General features: G+C 38.7%; 1 protein-coding gene across 4 annotated transcripts in view; it reads right to left on the reverse strand.

Annotated features, from left to right (window-relative positions):
- The window catches only part of LOC126185074 (MAP3K12-binding inhibitory protein 1-like), an 85,033-nt gene that overhangs the window by 518 nt on the left and 65,638 nt on the right, over positions 1-18,877 (reverse strand). For all 4 annotated transcript variants that reach the window (XM_049927860.1, XM_049927862.1, XM_049927859.1 and 1 more), the window contains 3 exons: positions 18,173-18,335; positions 6,452-6,681; positions 6,316-6,366 (listed from right to left, as the gene is read on the reverse strand). In XM_049927860.1, coding sequence (XP_049783817.1) covers positions 6,316-6,366; positions 6,452-6,681; positions 18,173-18,335 — 444 coding nt within the window. The remainder of the gene's footprint in view (positions 1-6,315; positions 6,367-6,451; positions 6,682-18,172; positions 18,336-18,877) is intronic.

An 18,877-nucleotide genomic window follows, 5' to 3' on the forward strand; every position in this document is an offset into this window, starting at 1 on the left:
CAAAGCCATATTCCCCTGATATTTAACTCACAACAATGATATCCAGTAGTAGCATCCAACAACAATTTTAAAAATATGCAATATGCATGTTTTACACATGATAATGATTACTATTAAAGTTACTGTTTGTATTACTCTAAAAATGAAACTTCCATTTTGCAGCACAGCAGCAGAACTACTTTAAGAGAAAGCAAATGAAACCCCAATGAAGTTTACAACTGCACTATTACAATAGCTGTACATTGGGGAGGGAACACCAAATGACTACAACCATGTTGTGCATGTTTTAATTTATGACGAAGCTGAAATTTTATATTTGACTGGTGCTTTTCAGCTATATTTTAACGTACTTCTGCCACAACATGTGATCCAGTTGTCAACATTTCCTTCTGAAGAAGGCATTTTTGTAAGTGTTGAAACTATGGTAAATGAGTTTTTAAGAAACCCATTTTGCAACTGATCGGCTGTTTACTGTTTCTACAAGAACACTGAAAAATACGTGTACTGTCCCAAGTTATCTGATGTTTCTACTATATTCAGTATAGGATTTCATCTGTAATTGTTCCACCGCTTAAATAATGATAGTTAGCCGCGCGGGATTAGCCGAGCAGTCTAAGGCGCTGCAGTCATGGACTGTGCGGCTGACCCTGACGGAGGTTCGAGTCCTCCCTCGGGCATGGGTGTGTGTGTTTGTCCTTAGGATAATTTAGGTTAAGTAGTGTGTAAATTTAGGGACTGATGACCTCAGCAGTTAAGTCCCATAAGGTTTCACACACATTTTTTTGAATGGTAGTTGCAACAGAACTTTCGCCTCTTTGTCCCATCCACTGACTTCTTAGGCATGGTGACAACAGGTCCCAGGGACTATTAATTTCTTCTTAATGCTATAATACAACTGTTGACTGACAAACTCCTCCATTATTGGTTGTAAATGATGAGGTATTCTATATGATTTCCTATAAACCAGAGATTTGTCCCCCAATTGCGGGATTCTGTGTTGAGTAATTGGTGTCACCAGCAATGGTCCATTAGGATTGAACAAGTCTGCAAACTTTACCAACAACTCCTCCATAGCTACCCTATCTTCTCCATTCAGATGCTGTACTTTCTCACATAAAGCAGATACATATATTGATGGTTTGCTTATGGCAGAGGTCCATATTTGACATGAGCAAATCATTCTCATCTTTAACATCCAAATTGGCAACCCTTTTGCCAAAACCCCCTCACTGGTGAGAAAATTATACACGCTAACTGGAACCACATATGCTGCATTCCCTCCCCACATGCACACCGGGCTCCTATGTATAAAACAATGTGAAATACGTAATTCACCAGTGTCTAATTAATGGCTCTAACACGCACAAAATATTACTTGATACAATGCCCCTATATCTACTTTCTATGTTTCCCTCCTGTGAACAATGGACCTTACAACTGCAACCACACCGGAGGGGTTGAGAGGCCAGACAAACTTGTGGTTCCTGAAAAGGGGCAACAGCTTTTTCAGTAGTTGCAGGGTCAACAGTCTAGATGATTGACTGATATCGCCTTGTAACATCAACCAAAATGGCCTTGCTGTGCTGGTACTAGGAAAGGCTGAAATAAAGGGGAAACTACTGCCGTAATTTCTCCCCGAGGTGATGGCATTCTCTTGTGTAAAATTTTCCAGAGGTAAAATAGTCCCCCATTTGGATCTCCAGGTTGGGACTAATCAGGAGGATGTCATCATCATGAGAAACAAAACTCGTGTTCTATCGGTCAGAGTGTGGAATGTTAGATCCCTTAATCAGGCAGGTTGGTTAGAAAATTTAAAAGGGAAATGGATAGGTTGAAGTTAGATATAGTGGGAATTAGTGAAGTTGGGTGGCAGGAGGAACTGGACTACTGGTCAGGTGAATACATGACTGTAAATACAAAATCAAATAGGGGCAATGAAGAAGTAGGTCTAATAATGAATAAGAAAACAGGAATGTAGGTAAGCTTCTATGAAGAATATAGTGAACGCATTATTGTGCCAAAACAGACACTACAAGCCCATACTCACTATAGTAATAGAAGTTTATCTGCCAACTAGCTCCACACATAATGAAGAGATTGAAGAAATGTATGATGAGATAAAAGGAATTATTCCAATAGTTAAGGCAGAGGAAAACTTAAATTTGATGAGGGACTGGAATTTGACAGTAGGAAAAGGATGTGAAGGAAAAATCGTAGACAAGTATAGACTGGAGAAAAGGATTGAAAGAGGAAGCCACTTGGCAAAAACTTGCACAGAGCATAATATAATTGCTAACACTTGGTTTACAAAACATGAAGGAAGCTTTATACGTGGATGAGACCTAGAGATACCAGAAGGTTTCAGATTGATTATATAATAGTAAGACAGATATTTTGGAACCAGATTTTAAATTGTAAGACATTTCCAGGGGTGGATGTGGACTGTGACCACAATTTATTGGTTATGAACTGTAGATTAAAACTGAAGAAACTACAAAAATTAAGGAGACGGGATCTGGATAAGTTGAAAGAGTGAGAGGTGATTGAGAGTTTCAGAGGGAGCATTAGGCAGCAATTGACTAGAACAGGGGAAAGGAATACACTCTAAGACAAATGGGTAGCTATGAGAGATGAAGTAGGGAAAGCAGCAGACAATCAAGTAGGTAAAAAGATCAAAAGGAGAAAATATAAAAATGCAGCAAATAAAGCAGGTGAAAGGGAATATAAATGTCAAAAAAAAATGAGATAGACAGGAACTGGAGAATGGGTAAGCAGGAATGGCTAGAGGGCAAATGTAACGATTTAGAAGTATATTTTACTATGGAGAAGATACACTAGATACCACCTATAGGAAAATTTAAAGAGACCTCTGGAGAAAAGAGAACTACCTGTACGAATATCAAGAGCTTGGATGGAAAACCAGTACTAAACAAAGAAGGGAAAGCTGAAAGGTGGATAGAGTACATAGAGGGTCTATACAACAAATATGACCTTGATGGCAATATTACAGAAAGGGAAGAAGACATAGATGAGATGGGAGATATGATACTGTAACAAGAATTCGTCAGAGTACTGAAAGACCTAAGCTGAAACAAGGCCCTTGGAGTAGGCAACATTCTATGACAACTAATGATATTGTCAGGAGAGGCACCCATTACAAAACTATTCCATCTGGTGTTCAACATTTATGAGGCAGACGAAATACCCACAAGAAGAATGTAATAATTCCAAAGAAAGCAGGTGCTGACTGGAGTGAACATTACTGAACTATCTGTTTAATAAGGCACTGCTGAAAAGTACTAACACAAATAATTTACAGAAGAATGGAAAAACTGGTAGAAGATGACCTTGGGGACGATCAGTTTGGATTCTGGAGAAATGTAGGGATCACACAAGGCAAGACCATATGACTTCTCTTAGAAGTTACATTGAGAAAAGGCAAACCTACATTTATACCATCTGTAGACTTCAAGAAAGCTTTTGACAATGTTGACTGGAATACTCCATTTGAAATTTTGAAGGTCACAGTAGTAAAATACAGGGAGCAAAAGGCTATTTTTACTTGTACAGAAACAAGATGGCAGTTATAAAAGACAAGGAGCATGGAAGAGAAGCAGTGATTGAGAAGGGATTGAGACAAGTAAAATTCTATGTACCGACTTGACAGAAAATCCTAGGAAGTTCTGGTCTTACGTTAAATCAGTAAGTGGCTCGAAACAGCATATCCAGACACTCCGGGATGATGATGGCATTGAAACAGAGGATGACAAGCGTAAAGCTGAAGTAGCTCGGTATGGGCTTTCGTTAAAGTTTCGAGAACATACCTTCACCGAAGAATCAAGCAGTATATTGCTCCCTCCTAGGTATATCTTGCGAAGAGACCATGAGGATAAAATCAGAGAGATTAGAGCCCACACAGAAGCATACCAACAATCCTTCTTTCCACGAACAATACGAGACTGGAATAGAAGGGAGAACTGATAGATGTACTCAGGGTACCCTCCGCCACACACCGTCAGGTGGCTTGCGGAGTATGGATGTAGATGTACCTGTGCCTTCAGAAGTGTCCTGCAGCTGATCTTCTGGGGCAGTTTCCCTGGCGCTCGCAACAAGACACAATGTCGGGACGCAGGTTGGTCTGCTCTGTCCCCATCCAAACAACCAGCTTCATCACTATCCACAGTATAGGCCTCCCCCCCCCCCCCCCCCCGCCCCCTGTGCCTTCCAAATTGGGTGGGCAGGGGTGCAGTATTGGCCACTATCCAGTCGGCCACACTTTCAAATATGCGTGCCATTAGTTATGACACTGTTTCCTACAGTCGCCACTGAAGCACGAGGGAGCTGCCACGAATGATTACGCCACTGCCAACAAGATGCAAGTATTCCCCCTCTCTGGTGCTCTAGTGGCAGGTGTACTTAAGTTTGAACATTTATACACTAACCCCATTTTGTGTTTGCCAGTTGAGTAACATTTAGAGACTTTCACAGTGACCAGGGCTCAACACTTCTAAATAGACACTGTATTAAAGAGTGACAGATTTATAAATCTTTTGCATCTGCATATGTTTCAATATTTAAAGCTACTGTTGGCAACTGGTGCTGCAACTACAGCAACAAAGTTATGTGTTTTTGTACTATTGGATACTAGATCTAGAATAAATTAATATCGGAATTCTCTGTTCATTAACAATATCTGTTCCTCACTACCGTATTCACTAAAGAAGCACATAGCGTGCAAGAAAGTTATAACAGATAACAGAATTCATACTCAGGTACTGGCTTCTAATGAGTATTGTAAGCTCTCTTTTAACTGCATAAAACCCAAAGCAGTGTGTAGCGGAGAGTGTGTTAGTCGCACTTACCAGTGAAGGAGCCATTTCTCTTTCAAGTAATCAAGAAAACGATGTGCTGAAATTCTTGCCTCTGGGGAAAGTGTGTCCACTAATGATATTCGGAATAGGAAGTCAGTTCTACGTCTACAAGTACATGATTTCTCTGCAATTCACAGGAAAGTGTTTGGCAAATGGTTCATACAAACACTTTCAGACTATTTCTCTAGCACTGGTCTTTTTTGTGAGCTCTAACTTATTTTACCATGACAGCCATTTTTCCTTATGTAGGTGGAGGTCAACAAAATGAATTCACTTCTATGGAAATCTCACGAATATTGGCAACCGACTTGTAATACGTTGCTAAGCCTTACATCTCAGGTAGAGATTGCAGGTAATGTAGACTTCAGCGGGTGTTGTGCACTGCATTTGTTGTTTGCAGTGAAGGCGGAGTTCTGAAACATTACACTGGTAACAGGTAGGTCCCGTATCAAAGTTCACAGCTAGATGTAACTGTTGTCAGTATCAACAAAATTTATTAAGTCCAGTAGCAAATATACAATCAGTTACCTCACTACTAAACACAAGTCAAAAGTCAATAAGTATACTGTCATACAATATCTGGTAAATGCAGGGCCTCAGTGCACATTGTTCTTGTCCACAGCAACACACAAAGTTATACAGCTTATGTATGCATACATACTAGAATGTGTTGTCTTTCCTTACTGCAAGAATGTGAACCTGTTACTTCCTGCCATTCTGCATACATCAAGCACAGACAGAGCTATTCCTTCTCAGGCTTTGTAAGTGAATGTGGAGATTATGCAAAAGTGAATACTCACTGACCAGCTTGTTTACACAAATGTGGAGGTTAGGCAAAAGTAAAGACTTGCTGACTGACCAACTTCTTTGTAAACAAGTTCCACAAAGGAAGTTTCATTGTCGAGATTCTGTGAGGTGACCTCCACAGCCTATGCCACCTTGACTTTCCCCCTCCCTTAGCTCCCAACCATTAGATTCCCCAACTTGAACAGGTGAGAATAACAACTTCCAACCCCTTTCCCACCACTCCTGCCACCAATTCCTGTATCACCATTCTTCTTGCTTCTTACCTTAAATTATATTTTTGATTCCAATAGACATCATTTCACTATTTCACTATTTTCTTATTCTCATTCTGCATTGAAGGTAAGAGCAGTGTGTGTGTGTGTGTGTGTGTGTGTGTGTGTGTGTGTGTGTGTAGAGTATCTTCACAAATTCTTAAAGTTAATGTTTAATTTTTTGTAATTATTTATAACACTGCTATACAATAAAATTTCATAATGTGAAGTCATTTGTATTGCACTTAAATAAAAATACATCCTTGACTTCTCTCCACATCACTCACTGCAGTTTTTATAGAATATGACTGATGTAGTGCAACAAAATAAACACAGACTTCACTCTGAAAAAGGTACATCATGGAATAATGCTGCAGGATACATACCCTTTTTATCTTGGGCAGAGGCCTTGGAAGATGTAAATTAAATGTTGCATCCTGCCAACAAACATCATTACTAAGAATGATTCAACAGAACAGTAGCACACAACATACACAAGAGTTGTACAATAAGTGAACTTACATAGCTGTATTCTGGAGAAATTCCCTCAAGTTGCAGAATTCTATCTTCAATTCTTTTAAGACGGCTATAAATATCTTTAGGAACTGGTTTCCCCAATTTTAAGTGTACCTCAGCATTAGCAATTCGCTCTTCTAGGATGGGATGAGCAACAGATAGATGAAGTTTCTCTTGGGATGCATCCTTAGGCATCAATTGTGTAGCTTCCTCTTTTTCTTCAGGCTGTGGTGCAACTGAGAAAACAAGTGTAAACAATAAATTAGTGTAGTGCCAAGACCCAAATCCTCCCACAAGCATTAAGGCTTTATGAATATGTTTGAAACTGAACCAAAGATCAACTGACAGATGTACAGAATGTCCATATTTTAATAAATCCTTAAGTCAATAATTTGTGAAAATGAATGGCTTAAGCATTAACAAACTGAGCTACTTCACAACATTCACAACAACTCATCATCTCTTAACAGTATGAAAATAATTTCCACTTATAGAGTTGAGCACAAGGAGACAAGCAATTAATGCCTATCCAAGCAGTCTACAAGAAACAAATCCATTTGGTGGTAACTAAAGACAGAATGACAAATGCAGACAACTAACATCAAGTCTGGACCTTGACAAAAGATGTGTAACTGGGAGTAAGATATGCACGTAATATGGTTGTTGAATGAATAATCACAGTATCAGAGAGGTGTCCTACCCTCCTGGAGTTGAATGAGCAATTGTGATGCACACTGTCGTACAATTGATGAAAATGACTGATTTGTGTATGTCACAAAAAAAGATATGACTCATCCATAAACTTTCTTGATTTTCAAGATCTGAAACAACACATCGACAATTTAATGACCTGACACTAGTGAATTATTACTGATTACAATACAGAAAACATCAAAATATTTGGAACATCGAGGTTCTCAAAAACATTGGCAAGAGATGAACAAATATGAATAATGGCATATTCCAAGATCTCTGATGATGGTAATGACTTTGACAATGAGGTGGTAGAGGAGGAATTCAGCAGAGTTCAGAGAAATGATAAACATAGCTAATGAGATAATATCATAAAACTGTGTACCCTTTATGATCCAAAGAAAACAGCACAGCCACAAAAAAATAACGATAATTTGTGACTGAAGGTGTATCAAAGCTATTTTAGGAAAAAAAACAACCTGGTAAGATGATGACGGATTATCAAAGCTAAAGTGGTCCCATACTCAAGAAATGAGTTCAGGGAAGCAAGAGCAACAGTCCTGCATCACCGTGCTTTGCAATGTCCTACTGGAAGGGTTTGCCTTTGGCTTTCCCTGGCCTGAGAGGGTGAAATACAGTGCCAGCACATGGCCTACTCCTCTCGAATAGCACCAAGTGACTGCTGACCTTAAAATCCCCATCTGACAGACAGATCACCATCAACAAACAGGCATTTGTTAGAGACTCAGCTACAGGTGCAGATGTGATGGATTATAAAAAGGACGAATTTGAAACAAATTGTAGTTCCAAAACATCCTTTCTGTATTCTTCATTTTCACTTATGACAGTTGCATTTTTAAAGTGTGGTGCTGTAAGACCAACACCATCTTAATTTTCCAAAGGATCATGGACATCTTTGTAAATCATATTCAGTAATAGAGTCACATTTAATGACTTTAATGTATATTATTGTGTAAAGTTTGGAACTAAACACTGGAAAAACCCAGCTTAAGAAAAGATTGTGTATTACAAAATATCTGCACTGTTTCAACTATCTCTGAATTACCAGTCACTGCAAAAATCAGCAGAATTGTGTAGTAATTCATATCTTCGTAATTCCATGCTTCTCTTTCTTCTGCCCTTCTCCTTTCTGTGTAATTTTTCAGAAATTTCATTTGGTTAATTTAATTAGACCCCTAAATATTTCCTGCATTTCTATCTCATGTGGGTAATTACCACATGAGTCATACCCCTGTGGAAGATTCAGGTGCAAAACCTGTCTTATGCATCCACCAAGCACATTCTATTCCAGTCATGTCACAGGTATATCCCGCCCTATTGGAGGTAAAGCCTTTTGAGAATCCTGTCCTACCACAGGCATATCCAATCCTAACAGAGCTAAGGCCATCTGTGAGATTAGGAATATCAAATATCTGTTCTACTGTAACTTCAGCAAAGACTATTACAATGGCATGACCCACAACAAATGACTACCACAACAAATGACTACCACAACAAATGACTACCACAACAAATGACTACCACAACAAATGACTACCACAACAAATGACTACCACAACAAATGACTACCACAACAAATGACCCCCACCAAACTGCAGACAAGAGTAGAGTAGACAAACCAATGGTGAATATGCTGCTGATCACAACATGCTCAACTTCAATGGCTGCTTCACAGCCCTTTCCACCTGGATCTCCCCTCCCCACCAAACAATAGCAACTTCTCTGAACTATACTTGAGGCAACTTAAGAAGACCCCTGACATCTTGCAGCACTGTTGCCAGCTTTCAACTGTGAAACGCTAATGGCTGCAGGTGAAAACAGTTGCCATCTACAAAGCTGTGACAACACTGACGCACTGACATAGAGATGTTTACAAAATAGCATTACATTATTGGCTGAGGTAACTGTAACTGCCAGGGATCAACTTACGCCGACTCAACTGTAAACATATGAAAATTGTCCTTACAACACAACCTCCAATCCCACAATTTTGTCCTGATACAGTATTGCAGCACCCATGTTATTCTGAATTATGACACAAAATTATCCATATTCATGACTGTGAATACATATACTGTACTTCATAACAGTTTTAGTCACCACAGTGCCAGTTCCTTTGGCCATGCATGCATGTCCAAAAGAACTTTGCATTGTAATTCAGAACAACACAGACACAGCAATATCATATTTATCTGCCGACACCGGGCAACTAAATTTCAAATAAAATGACTCACCTGTACAGGAATATACATAATGAATGCACGAGTAGGCTGTAGAAGCATGATTGATGACACATGGAAGTTTGGGTATGGCTATAAGTCGTGCACAAATAGACAAATGGTAAGGCGACCACTCGCGATAAGTGGGAAATCCAGGTTTGAGTCCTTGCCTGGCACAAATTTTCGTTGTCATCAGTCCATTCTACAGCTATGTTTGTCCATTATCTCAATTGTGAATACACTTAATGTATTTTGGTCTCAATCTACACAAGCCCTTGTTCTACATCTATCACCATCTGTGGCAGTTCCACCTGCTTTATATTATTTCATTTGTTTGGTGATTGTCCTCAATGTCAACTTATTGCGTTGCTACACTGGCTGAAAAATGGGTTGTGGATTCCGACACTGACTACTATAAATGATGTAGCCAACAGATGCACAGTTACATTTTTCAGTACTTTAAATTCACTGTTCACAACCCCCTAATAATACACAGTTATAGATGTATGGCCAGTGCACTACTGTTTAAACTTTCCATAAGCATCATTAATTGTTTGCAGGCGAAACTCCACATACTGCTTCAACAGTTTCCTGTTGAACATCTACGAGCAGTATAAGCCTAACCACAACGTTCACAGTTCTTGAAGAGTACACAGGTACGTATAGAACAGACACTGTCACTGGTTTTACACTCAGCCTAATTGTTTAACACTTATTCCACAGTTAATATGAAGCATTGTTGTTGTTCTAACCAGCACAGGTTACTCGTCTGAAACTTGGCAGTGGACTGACTGTCTTGTGACCAAAAATTGGGCCCTTATATATCATCAAAATAATAGGTGCTGAAACTACACATCGTTTGAAGTTAAATTTACAGAAATTACAATTAAAACTTAACTCATTAAATTAAGTGAATACATCAAAAAATTGGTTTTTTTTAGCAGTTTCTTCTACTACTACGGTTAAGCTGAATTATTTGTTTAAATTGTGAAATTAACATATTTCGTTATGCAAAAAATACTTTTGACAAAACTGTTAATTACTTTGGAATTAATGAAGGGCTGGTTTTGTTAATATGTTTTTGAATAGAGCTAAATAGATACTTTAAGATGACTAGTACTTCATCTTCCAAACGTTTACAATTATTACAGAACTTATATTTGTTTATATGTCAACAATAGAATTTAAGTTACGAAACAATTACTGATTTTTCCCTATAAAAAAAGGATACTAACTAGGAATAGTCAAAATAAATTAGAAAATCAATTACATACATAAAAATAAGCACAAAATTAGATCTGTTGTTATAATCTTTAAAACTGAGGGCCAATTTTTCTCTTTTATGAAAATATAGGTTATACTCACAAATGTTAATGTTAATTAAGTCAAAATGGAAAAATGAATTTTAAGGAGGCAGATGACAAAACAAAGAGGGGCATTAAAATTATCCCAGCTTCCTTTGTCACACATCCCAGTTCTCAAGATCCCCACTTCAGGCATTCTACTCTCAAACCCTCCTCCCCACTTTCCCCCTCTTCCTCTGTTCTATTTCCTGCTCCTAGTTCACTCCTCCATGTGTGCATCTCTTTCATCTCTCCCTACTTGCACCAGAATTAGGTCACTAGTGGCACATCACTACCCTGTGCACTTGTTAACTCTCCCTCCAAAACGTCAGATGTGAGCCACCCTTCCCTCCAACCCCCCCCCCCCCCCAATCCATAATGTGGTTAGCCAGATCAATGTAGCCATGCAAGTATATGAGTATGACTTGTATATTTTGTACTGGTTATCTCTGTAGAAGCATGTCATCCAAAAGCTAAACAATGCGTGCACATGAGTTTGTGTGTGTTTTGTTAGACTGTTTACTTCAAGTAAGGACATCAATCAAAAGCTTAGTGATGATTTCAAACTTGTTTACGTGCCTATCAACCATTCAACACTTCACCTATGCATTCACTTTACTCCTTCCATTATTTACAACACATCAACAATTTATTTTCTTGTGGGCTGTATTTCTTCCAGACACTGTTTGAGCAGTGGGGAATGTCATATACCATCAAACTGAAAATGTCACCACTTATGGAACCAAACCATTTTAGAGCACTGAAAAAATGTTAACCCTTAAAAACATCAGACTTTACCATGGAGGAAACTTGAGTTCCACATATTGATGAAACATCATACTCTGAAAATTTATGAAGTAAAAACTGTAGTCTTTTTTGAATTTATGCTTCCACATCTGACCCGGCTAAGAGAAGTTGAGCAATACATTGAAACTTCTACTTGAAAATATTATTTTGAAAACAACAGACTACAATTTCCTCTCTTTTGATATACTTTTGCTATAAACATGTGACACTTTTTCTTTAAGTTAGTTTTACATTAAGGATTCAATTTTGCACACAAATTACAGAGTATTACTATAATATGAATAAACGAACATTTTACAATCACTTGTATGGAGCTGACATACAACTGTAAATCATAGCTTTAGACTGATTTGTTTTCCGAATGAAGCATAAAACTGCTGTTCTTAACTACACTGAAATTACAATAATGCACAAAACAGCAATTACTTGACTATGAAAATTATTTCCTCCCTCTCTGTGGTGCAAAAGGAAGAACAAAATGTATGTTATATTTGATGCTGAGGAGGGAAGACTCGATACTAATAAATGTTACAAACAGTGTTTTTCTTGTCAGTTTGCCTTGCTTTGGCATGAAAAACAGTTAGCACAGTGTCTGTATTTGACAGTGTCTGTATAGTTGGCTGCAAATGTCCTTGAGACATGCATTCATGTCCAAAGGACATGCATGAAGGTATAAATGGTTTTTTATTTTATCCCCCCCCCCCCCCCAGATACATGAACAAAATATGGATGAGCAATAACATTACTGATACTACTGTCAGTCTACAGCTGTAGTAAATTATTAAATATATTCGTAAACTGTGAATATGACATTACTTCAGTTGTATGGTTTACTAAAGACACACAAAAATTTGTGCTGGACCAGGATTCAAACCTGACAAAGTAAGGCAAACTGACAAGAGAAACATACACTCTCCCTATGTAAAAATCACATATAGACACTATGAGACATGTAAATTTCTATCAGCCCGGAGGCATACACAGATAGCCAAAGTGATTAAGGTGACTGCTCACAATAAGTGGGAAATCCGGGTTGAAGTCCTGGTCTGGCACAAACTTTCATGTGCCAGTATACCATACAGCTGCTGAAATACCATATTTGCCATTTGAAATACATTTCATAATTTAATATGGCTGTAAATCCTCAGCAGTGTCTGTTCTTTCAGGCACGCATGCATGTCTAAAGGGCATTTGCATCAAACTATACAGACACTGTCAAATAAAGACACTGGACAAACTGTAAAAATTTTCATCTCACCTAGAAAAGTGTAAGCACCCTGTGCCTATTTCTGACAGTAAACCAAAGTCAGAAGTGTTCACGGTGAGGAAAGTGCCCTTCCATGGGAGAACATTCATTACAACTGGTGGGCAGTCACACTAAGAAATAGTTTCCTGAAGAGCAGAGCAGAGCAGTGCAGTGGTGTTTTCCATGTGAGATGTTTTACATCAAGCCTTTTTTTAATGTTTCTTTTCTTAGTTTAATTTAGTTTTTAGCACCAGTTCAGTTTTATTTATATATTTAGTGAATTGTTTAGTTAGTGGGTTAGTTCGGGACCAGTTCTGTTTTATTTACATAATTAGTGAATTATTTAGTTATTAGTTTGTTAGGTAACCAATAAGTGCATTATTTATCTTTCCAAAATGATGAATAAACCTTGTGCAGTAAAAGGAAAAGGGAACAATAAAAAGGAGAACACATTTGCATAATTAAGAGTGATTCACTGTTTTTAACATGATTAGCACTTGTGTTAAAGAAGCGGCGTAAAAAAACTATTAGGTAACATCATGAGTCCTCAATAAAAAGCCTGCAATCCATACAAAAGTTCTAATACACAGGTCATTTGACAATTCTATGTGCCTACAGTGTGTAATTCTTACTACAAGAGAGAAGACTGAGATTTCTTGGCAGGCAAGCATTTTGCAAATGACGTAGCATGAAAGTAAACGTAAAAATCTAACGGGGGAAAATTGAGGATGTAATGTAACAATATTATGAAAAGGAAAGTTACTAATCAATAACCAATGGGCGAGGTAGCAAGAATTACTTTTGTCCTTCTGCTTTTGTTTTTTGAGAAGGGAAAGAGCTCACTGAAATTAAGCAAAATCCTTTATCTCTATTCCTAAGGACATACACTAATTAAATTTCAACCACTTCCTTACAGCTTCCTAGGGCTCCAGCCTCCTACCAGAGCAGAGATCAGCAGCAGCTTATCGATTGTATGTACAGATCATTTCGTTTAGTGGTATTCTAACATACTTCAGAGTAGACTAGAGTTTACTAACTGATTAAGTTTTTCAGATAAATCTGAGTGCATATCTCTGTGTAAAGGCAACTTTCTTGGGTAGCAACCTGCTGCCTGAAGCACCACTTCACGTGACTACGTTTAACTGAATGGTTTGTGTTAGGACATTCAAATTGTACAGTTGGCTGTGGGGCTTGATGAGAATTAGTATGCGCATGGTATGGTTTTGTTTAGCGACAAAGCCCACATTCATTTGGATGGGCTCATCAGTAAGGAAAATTGGTGCATTTGGGGGACTGAAAATCCACATTTCGCGATCGAGAAGTTTCTTCACTCTCAATGGGTGGGTGACTGGTGGGCAATGTCTAGTCATGGAATAATCAGCGCAATATTCCTTGATGGCACAGTGACTACCAATCGGTACATGCAAGTTTTGGAAGATGATTTTATACCTATTATCCAAACTGACTCTGATTTTGACAAGATGTGGTTCATGCGAGATGGAACTCAACCTCATTGAAGCAGGGGAGTTTTTGCTGTCCTGTAGGAGCACTTTGGGGATCGCATTATGGCTCCGGCATACCCAGAGGCCACTGGCACGGGCCTCGATTGGCCGTCGTTTTCTCCGAATCTGAACGCATGCAACTCCTTTTGGTGGAGCTATATTAAAGACAAGGCGTACAGTAATAACCCCAAAAACATTGCTGAGCTGAAAACAGCAGTTCAGGTCATCGACAGCATCGATGTTCTGACACTTCAGTGGGCTATGCAGAATTTTACTATTCACATCATTGCCAATGATTAGAGACATATTGAAAATGTCATAATCTAAATCCAAATATCTGTAGTGATATTTAGATTTTAAATAAATTGTGTGCACACCGTAGTATGTAAACAATTTATGTCTTTTTATGTACTTCAATAATTGTCACTCTGTAGTTCAGATCAGTGCTTTAGAGTTTGTGTATTTGTTTCCTGTCATAGCTTTTGTGTTTCCAGTCAAAAGTAACTGTTGATAATCAATTTTCAGTACTGACATTTATTTGTATTTTAACCCTTTCATGGTTGATATATCTGTCCCACTAATGTAACAATCAGTTTTGAGTGTTGGAACGTTCGTATTTCATATCTATCTAGTGCCAGCATGTTGTGAGCTCCTTTCAGAACTGAGAGAAAAATATTGCGAACCATGTGGTGGATATATAGAAAGCTGTGAGCGATCAAATGGGGTGGCAAGAGGTTTACAGGTGGTACAATGCATTTGCTACACAAAAAGCAAATTTGTTCTCTATCTCCTCCATTCCAAGAATAACTGAAGTGTCGGCAGAATTGCCAACACTGTTTTTAGAGGAGGCCAAAATGCACGCTATAAGCTCACTCAGGCTGGCATGAGGTCTGAAACAGGATACGTAATGAATGCTATAAAGAAAAAGTACGTAGCTTCTGGAATACTGAACTTTAATCCACATTGGCAGAACATTGCTCTTGATGATACAGAAATATTATAGCAACTGAATACGGCGCCTTGCTAGGTCGTAGCAACTGTAGCTGAAGGCTATGCTAACTATCGTCTCGGCAAATGAGAGCGTAATTCTCAGTGAACCATGGCTAGCAACGTCGGCTGTACAACTGGGCGAGTGCTAGTACGTCTCTCTAGACCTGCCGTGTGGTGGCGCTCGGTCTGCAATTACTGACAGTGGCGACACGCGGGTCCGTCGTATACTAGCGGACCGCGGCCGATTTAAAAGCTACCACCTAGCAAGTGTGGTGTCTGGCGGTGACACCACAATAACTGAGGCAACTAACTGTGTTTTCTTATAATGTTAGACATTGTTTTGAAACATTACTACACATCTCCGTAATTCTGTTGGTATTTCCATAATTTATACATAGCAGGAAATACATGCCCCAGAAAATTTCACAGGATGTAGAAAACATTGGCATGTGGTACGTCAATGCCCTCTTCAAATGTTATGTTGAAAACTTGTGTACAACATTTCGTGTTTTTCATTGTCAGGAGAATAAATATGTTCTGATACTGATTTGTTTTACTTTTTTCCACAATTGCTATCCTGATAAAATCATTTTAAAATTAAAAATCTAACTATGAAAATCTCAGGTTCACACGAAAGTGTGAATCTAGTTACATTCTTAGGACACGTGTCACTTCACCGATTGTCCGCAGCTCGTGGTCGTGCAGTAGTGTTCTCGCTTCCCACGCCCGGGTTCCCGGGTTCGATTCCCGGCGGGGTCAGGGATTTTCTCTGCCTCGTGATGACTGGGTGTTGTGTAATGTCCTTAGGTTAGTTAGGTTTAAGTAGTTCTAAGTTCTAGGGGACTGATGACCATAGATGTTAAGTCCCATAGTGCTCAGAGCCATTTGAACCATTTTGAACTTCACCGATTTTCAAAATCTGTCAGCTTAAAATCTCTTTGATAGAGAAAATGTATTACTTATCATGCAGGTAGGCAGTTTTTGACCTGAGTTTGTGGCTCTTGCGATCTTGGCCTATGCTGAGAACTCTGCAGAGCAGATTTTAGTGTTTGTTTATTCTCATCATTTATATTTTGCAATCATACCTACCTCAGTAGCACCACAGTCAGGTAATTTTCTATTTTTCAAAGGGCTGTTTGTACTTTTTTAATTACTCGTGCAAGTTTTGTTTCTATTTTTTGAGATCTTATTCAGTTTTTTTTACACATACAATACGGATAGGAACAGTGGTGGTTGTGAGAACTGACTGCTGTCCACAAACAGCTAGAATCTGCATTGGCTTCTGGTACTTGCGGAAAGTTGCAACAGCATCAGCGCACACGTGTTGAGTGACCAGTGCATCTTCACTCAAGAGTAAGTAGTGGACAGTGATGGGTTCACGTGTCACTGGACGGAAAGTGATAGAGGGAACAGGCTGCTTGGCTGGCCCCTTTCACCTTAGCTACAGGCACGAGGTGCTACCCACTATTAATAATACTTCTGAGCCAGCATTAGCCTCCTGGGTCGAGCTGGACGGCCAGCGGAGGAGGAAGAAGCCTTTGCAGTGCTTACCTCTCCTGTTGAGCCAGTGGCCAATTTTCGTGCCCAGTCAGAAAAGAGCAGAGGGCACATACGCTAGTCATTGGGAGCTCCAACATTACGTATGGAATTGATCCCATCAGAGAAATAGCAGGCAGGGTAGGAAAGAATGCCAGTGTACACTCAATATGCTGGGGGTGGGGTGGGGTGGGGGCGTTCTCGTTCATGACATGGAGGAGAACTTGCCAGCGGCTATCGAGGCAAGGGCACTGAGTGCCTGCCACTTGGGTTCTCGGGCCGTCCTCAGGTCCTTTGGTAGAGAGCAGGCGAACAATGTCCACATTGCCAAACTGCATTGTTGCGGACAACAGTCAGGCTCATTTGTCTACGGTACACTGTATTATACGGTCAATTTTATGAGGGGAATAGTATATATCAAAACTAATTTTGAACAATTGTCATGAGAGAAATATTAATTCATGTCTTGACAATGTTGCATCCACTGCTATAGAGATTTACTCTGAGTGATGTCAGGAGGCAAGAACAGCTGACACAGCTTTCTGGAGACATGAAGTGCAGTTTTTCTTAAAATAACAATTGTCTAATGACAAGATAATTGAAACTGCTTGCAATAATTATTATTTACTGTGATTTGAACTGTATTATAAGTGTGTGTGTGTGTGTGTGTGTGTGTGTGTGTGTGTGTGTGGGACTATAGGTAAGTGTGATCACTGCGTATAAAAAGCAATTAAAGGTAGAAAAGACTGAGGCAAAAGACTATCATAAAAATGGTCGGCAAGTTGTCATATTTTTCACTGTTAACGGGCATTATGAATGTAAACTAACTCATTCGTGAGAAACCGCACTTATAATCCATTGAACAAGCAAACAATTCACCATCATCTGTGAATAAGTCCAGGGAATGCTGACCGATAACATAGAAAACCATCAATATCTTTAAAAGTAACAGTTACTGTAATTTTAGGACTTTAACGGTTCATGCCTTGAAAATGACATGGGTTTACATGCGGAAATATTGAACTTCTGATGAATTTATACAGCTGCGTACAACATGGTGAGACAAGCTTAACTTCTCCTTGGGAAATATGTGGAACAATATAGTCTACATACTTCAAAGGATACAAAGTCCTGACCAAATAGCTAGGAAGTTCTCATTATTATGTATGCAACTGATATGTTGACGAACACATTTTTTTTAAACTATGAGTCTCAAAAACTAAGAAATATTATTAGTCTGTTCCAACGTCTACATCGTAACACCATCAACTCTTCTATTTGAGCCTGTTTCTGAACAATCTGACTGTAAATTTACTCAGAAGTGGAATACAGGAGTAGGATTTTAATAAAGACACACTGTATATACTTACACTCAAATTTTCTCTTCCTTCGCTTTCTGTGTTGATGAACTGTTGCATCAACACGTGCACACACATTTGGATTCATTCCAATATGAAGACAATATTCTTCTACATTCTGTACATCAAGTTCAGCCCGTTTGCGTGCTAAGAATGCCTTTATTCTGTAGTCAATCTGAAAATGCAAATTATTCCATCAAATAAGTACAATGTTTCAATAATGATTTTAAAACTTGAAAATATATATAAATTTATTCAGATATGCACAGAATCAATTCAGGTGTAGCAGTAAAGTAAAACAATATGACTGACTCATGTAGTGGTGTACACACAATGACATATTTACACACACCAGTATCATAACAATTTAAAATTATTGCTTTCAAAGGTGTGGAGTATGTTTGTTGTGTTGTTTGCTTCCATAAAAAAAAAACTGGGATATGTTTGTTGCGTTGTCTGCTTCCATAAAACAAACTTCACTACTACAATTAGCTGTGGTGTGTTTTCTCTAAGTAAGTTGTCACAGTGTTCTAGGCACCAAATCTTTTCAGGAACTAACTCTTCGCTCATGACGTCTGATACCATCTGGTTGTCTTCGGGTTCCTGAATATTTACCGTCATCACCTCAATAAATCTGGAATAAACAGCTTGAGTTAAAGCTCCAGCTAAACCTAGATCAAAGTTTTACAATTACAATCAGTAGCCTTGATTGCCATT

The sequence above is a fragment of the Schistocerca cancellata genome, chromosome 4 (assembly GCF_023864275.1).
Source record: "Schistocerca cancellata isolate TAMUIC-IGC-003103 chromosome 4, iqSchCanc2.1, whole genome shotgun sequence".
Lineage (NCBI taxonomy): Eukaryota > Metazoa > Arthropoda > Insecta > Orthoptera > Acrididae > Schistocerca > Schistocerca cancellata.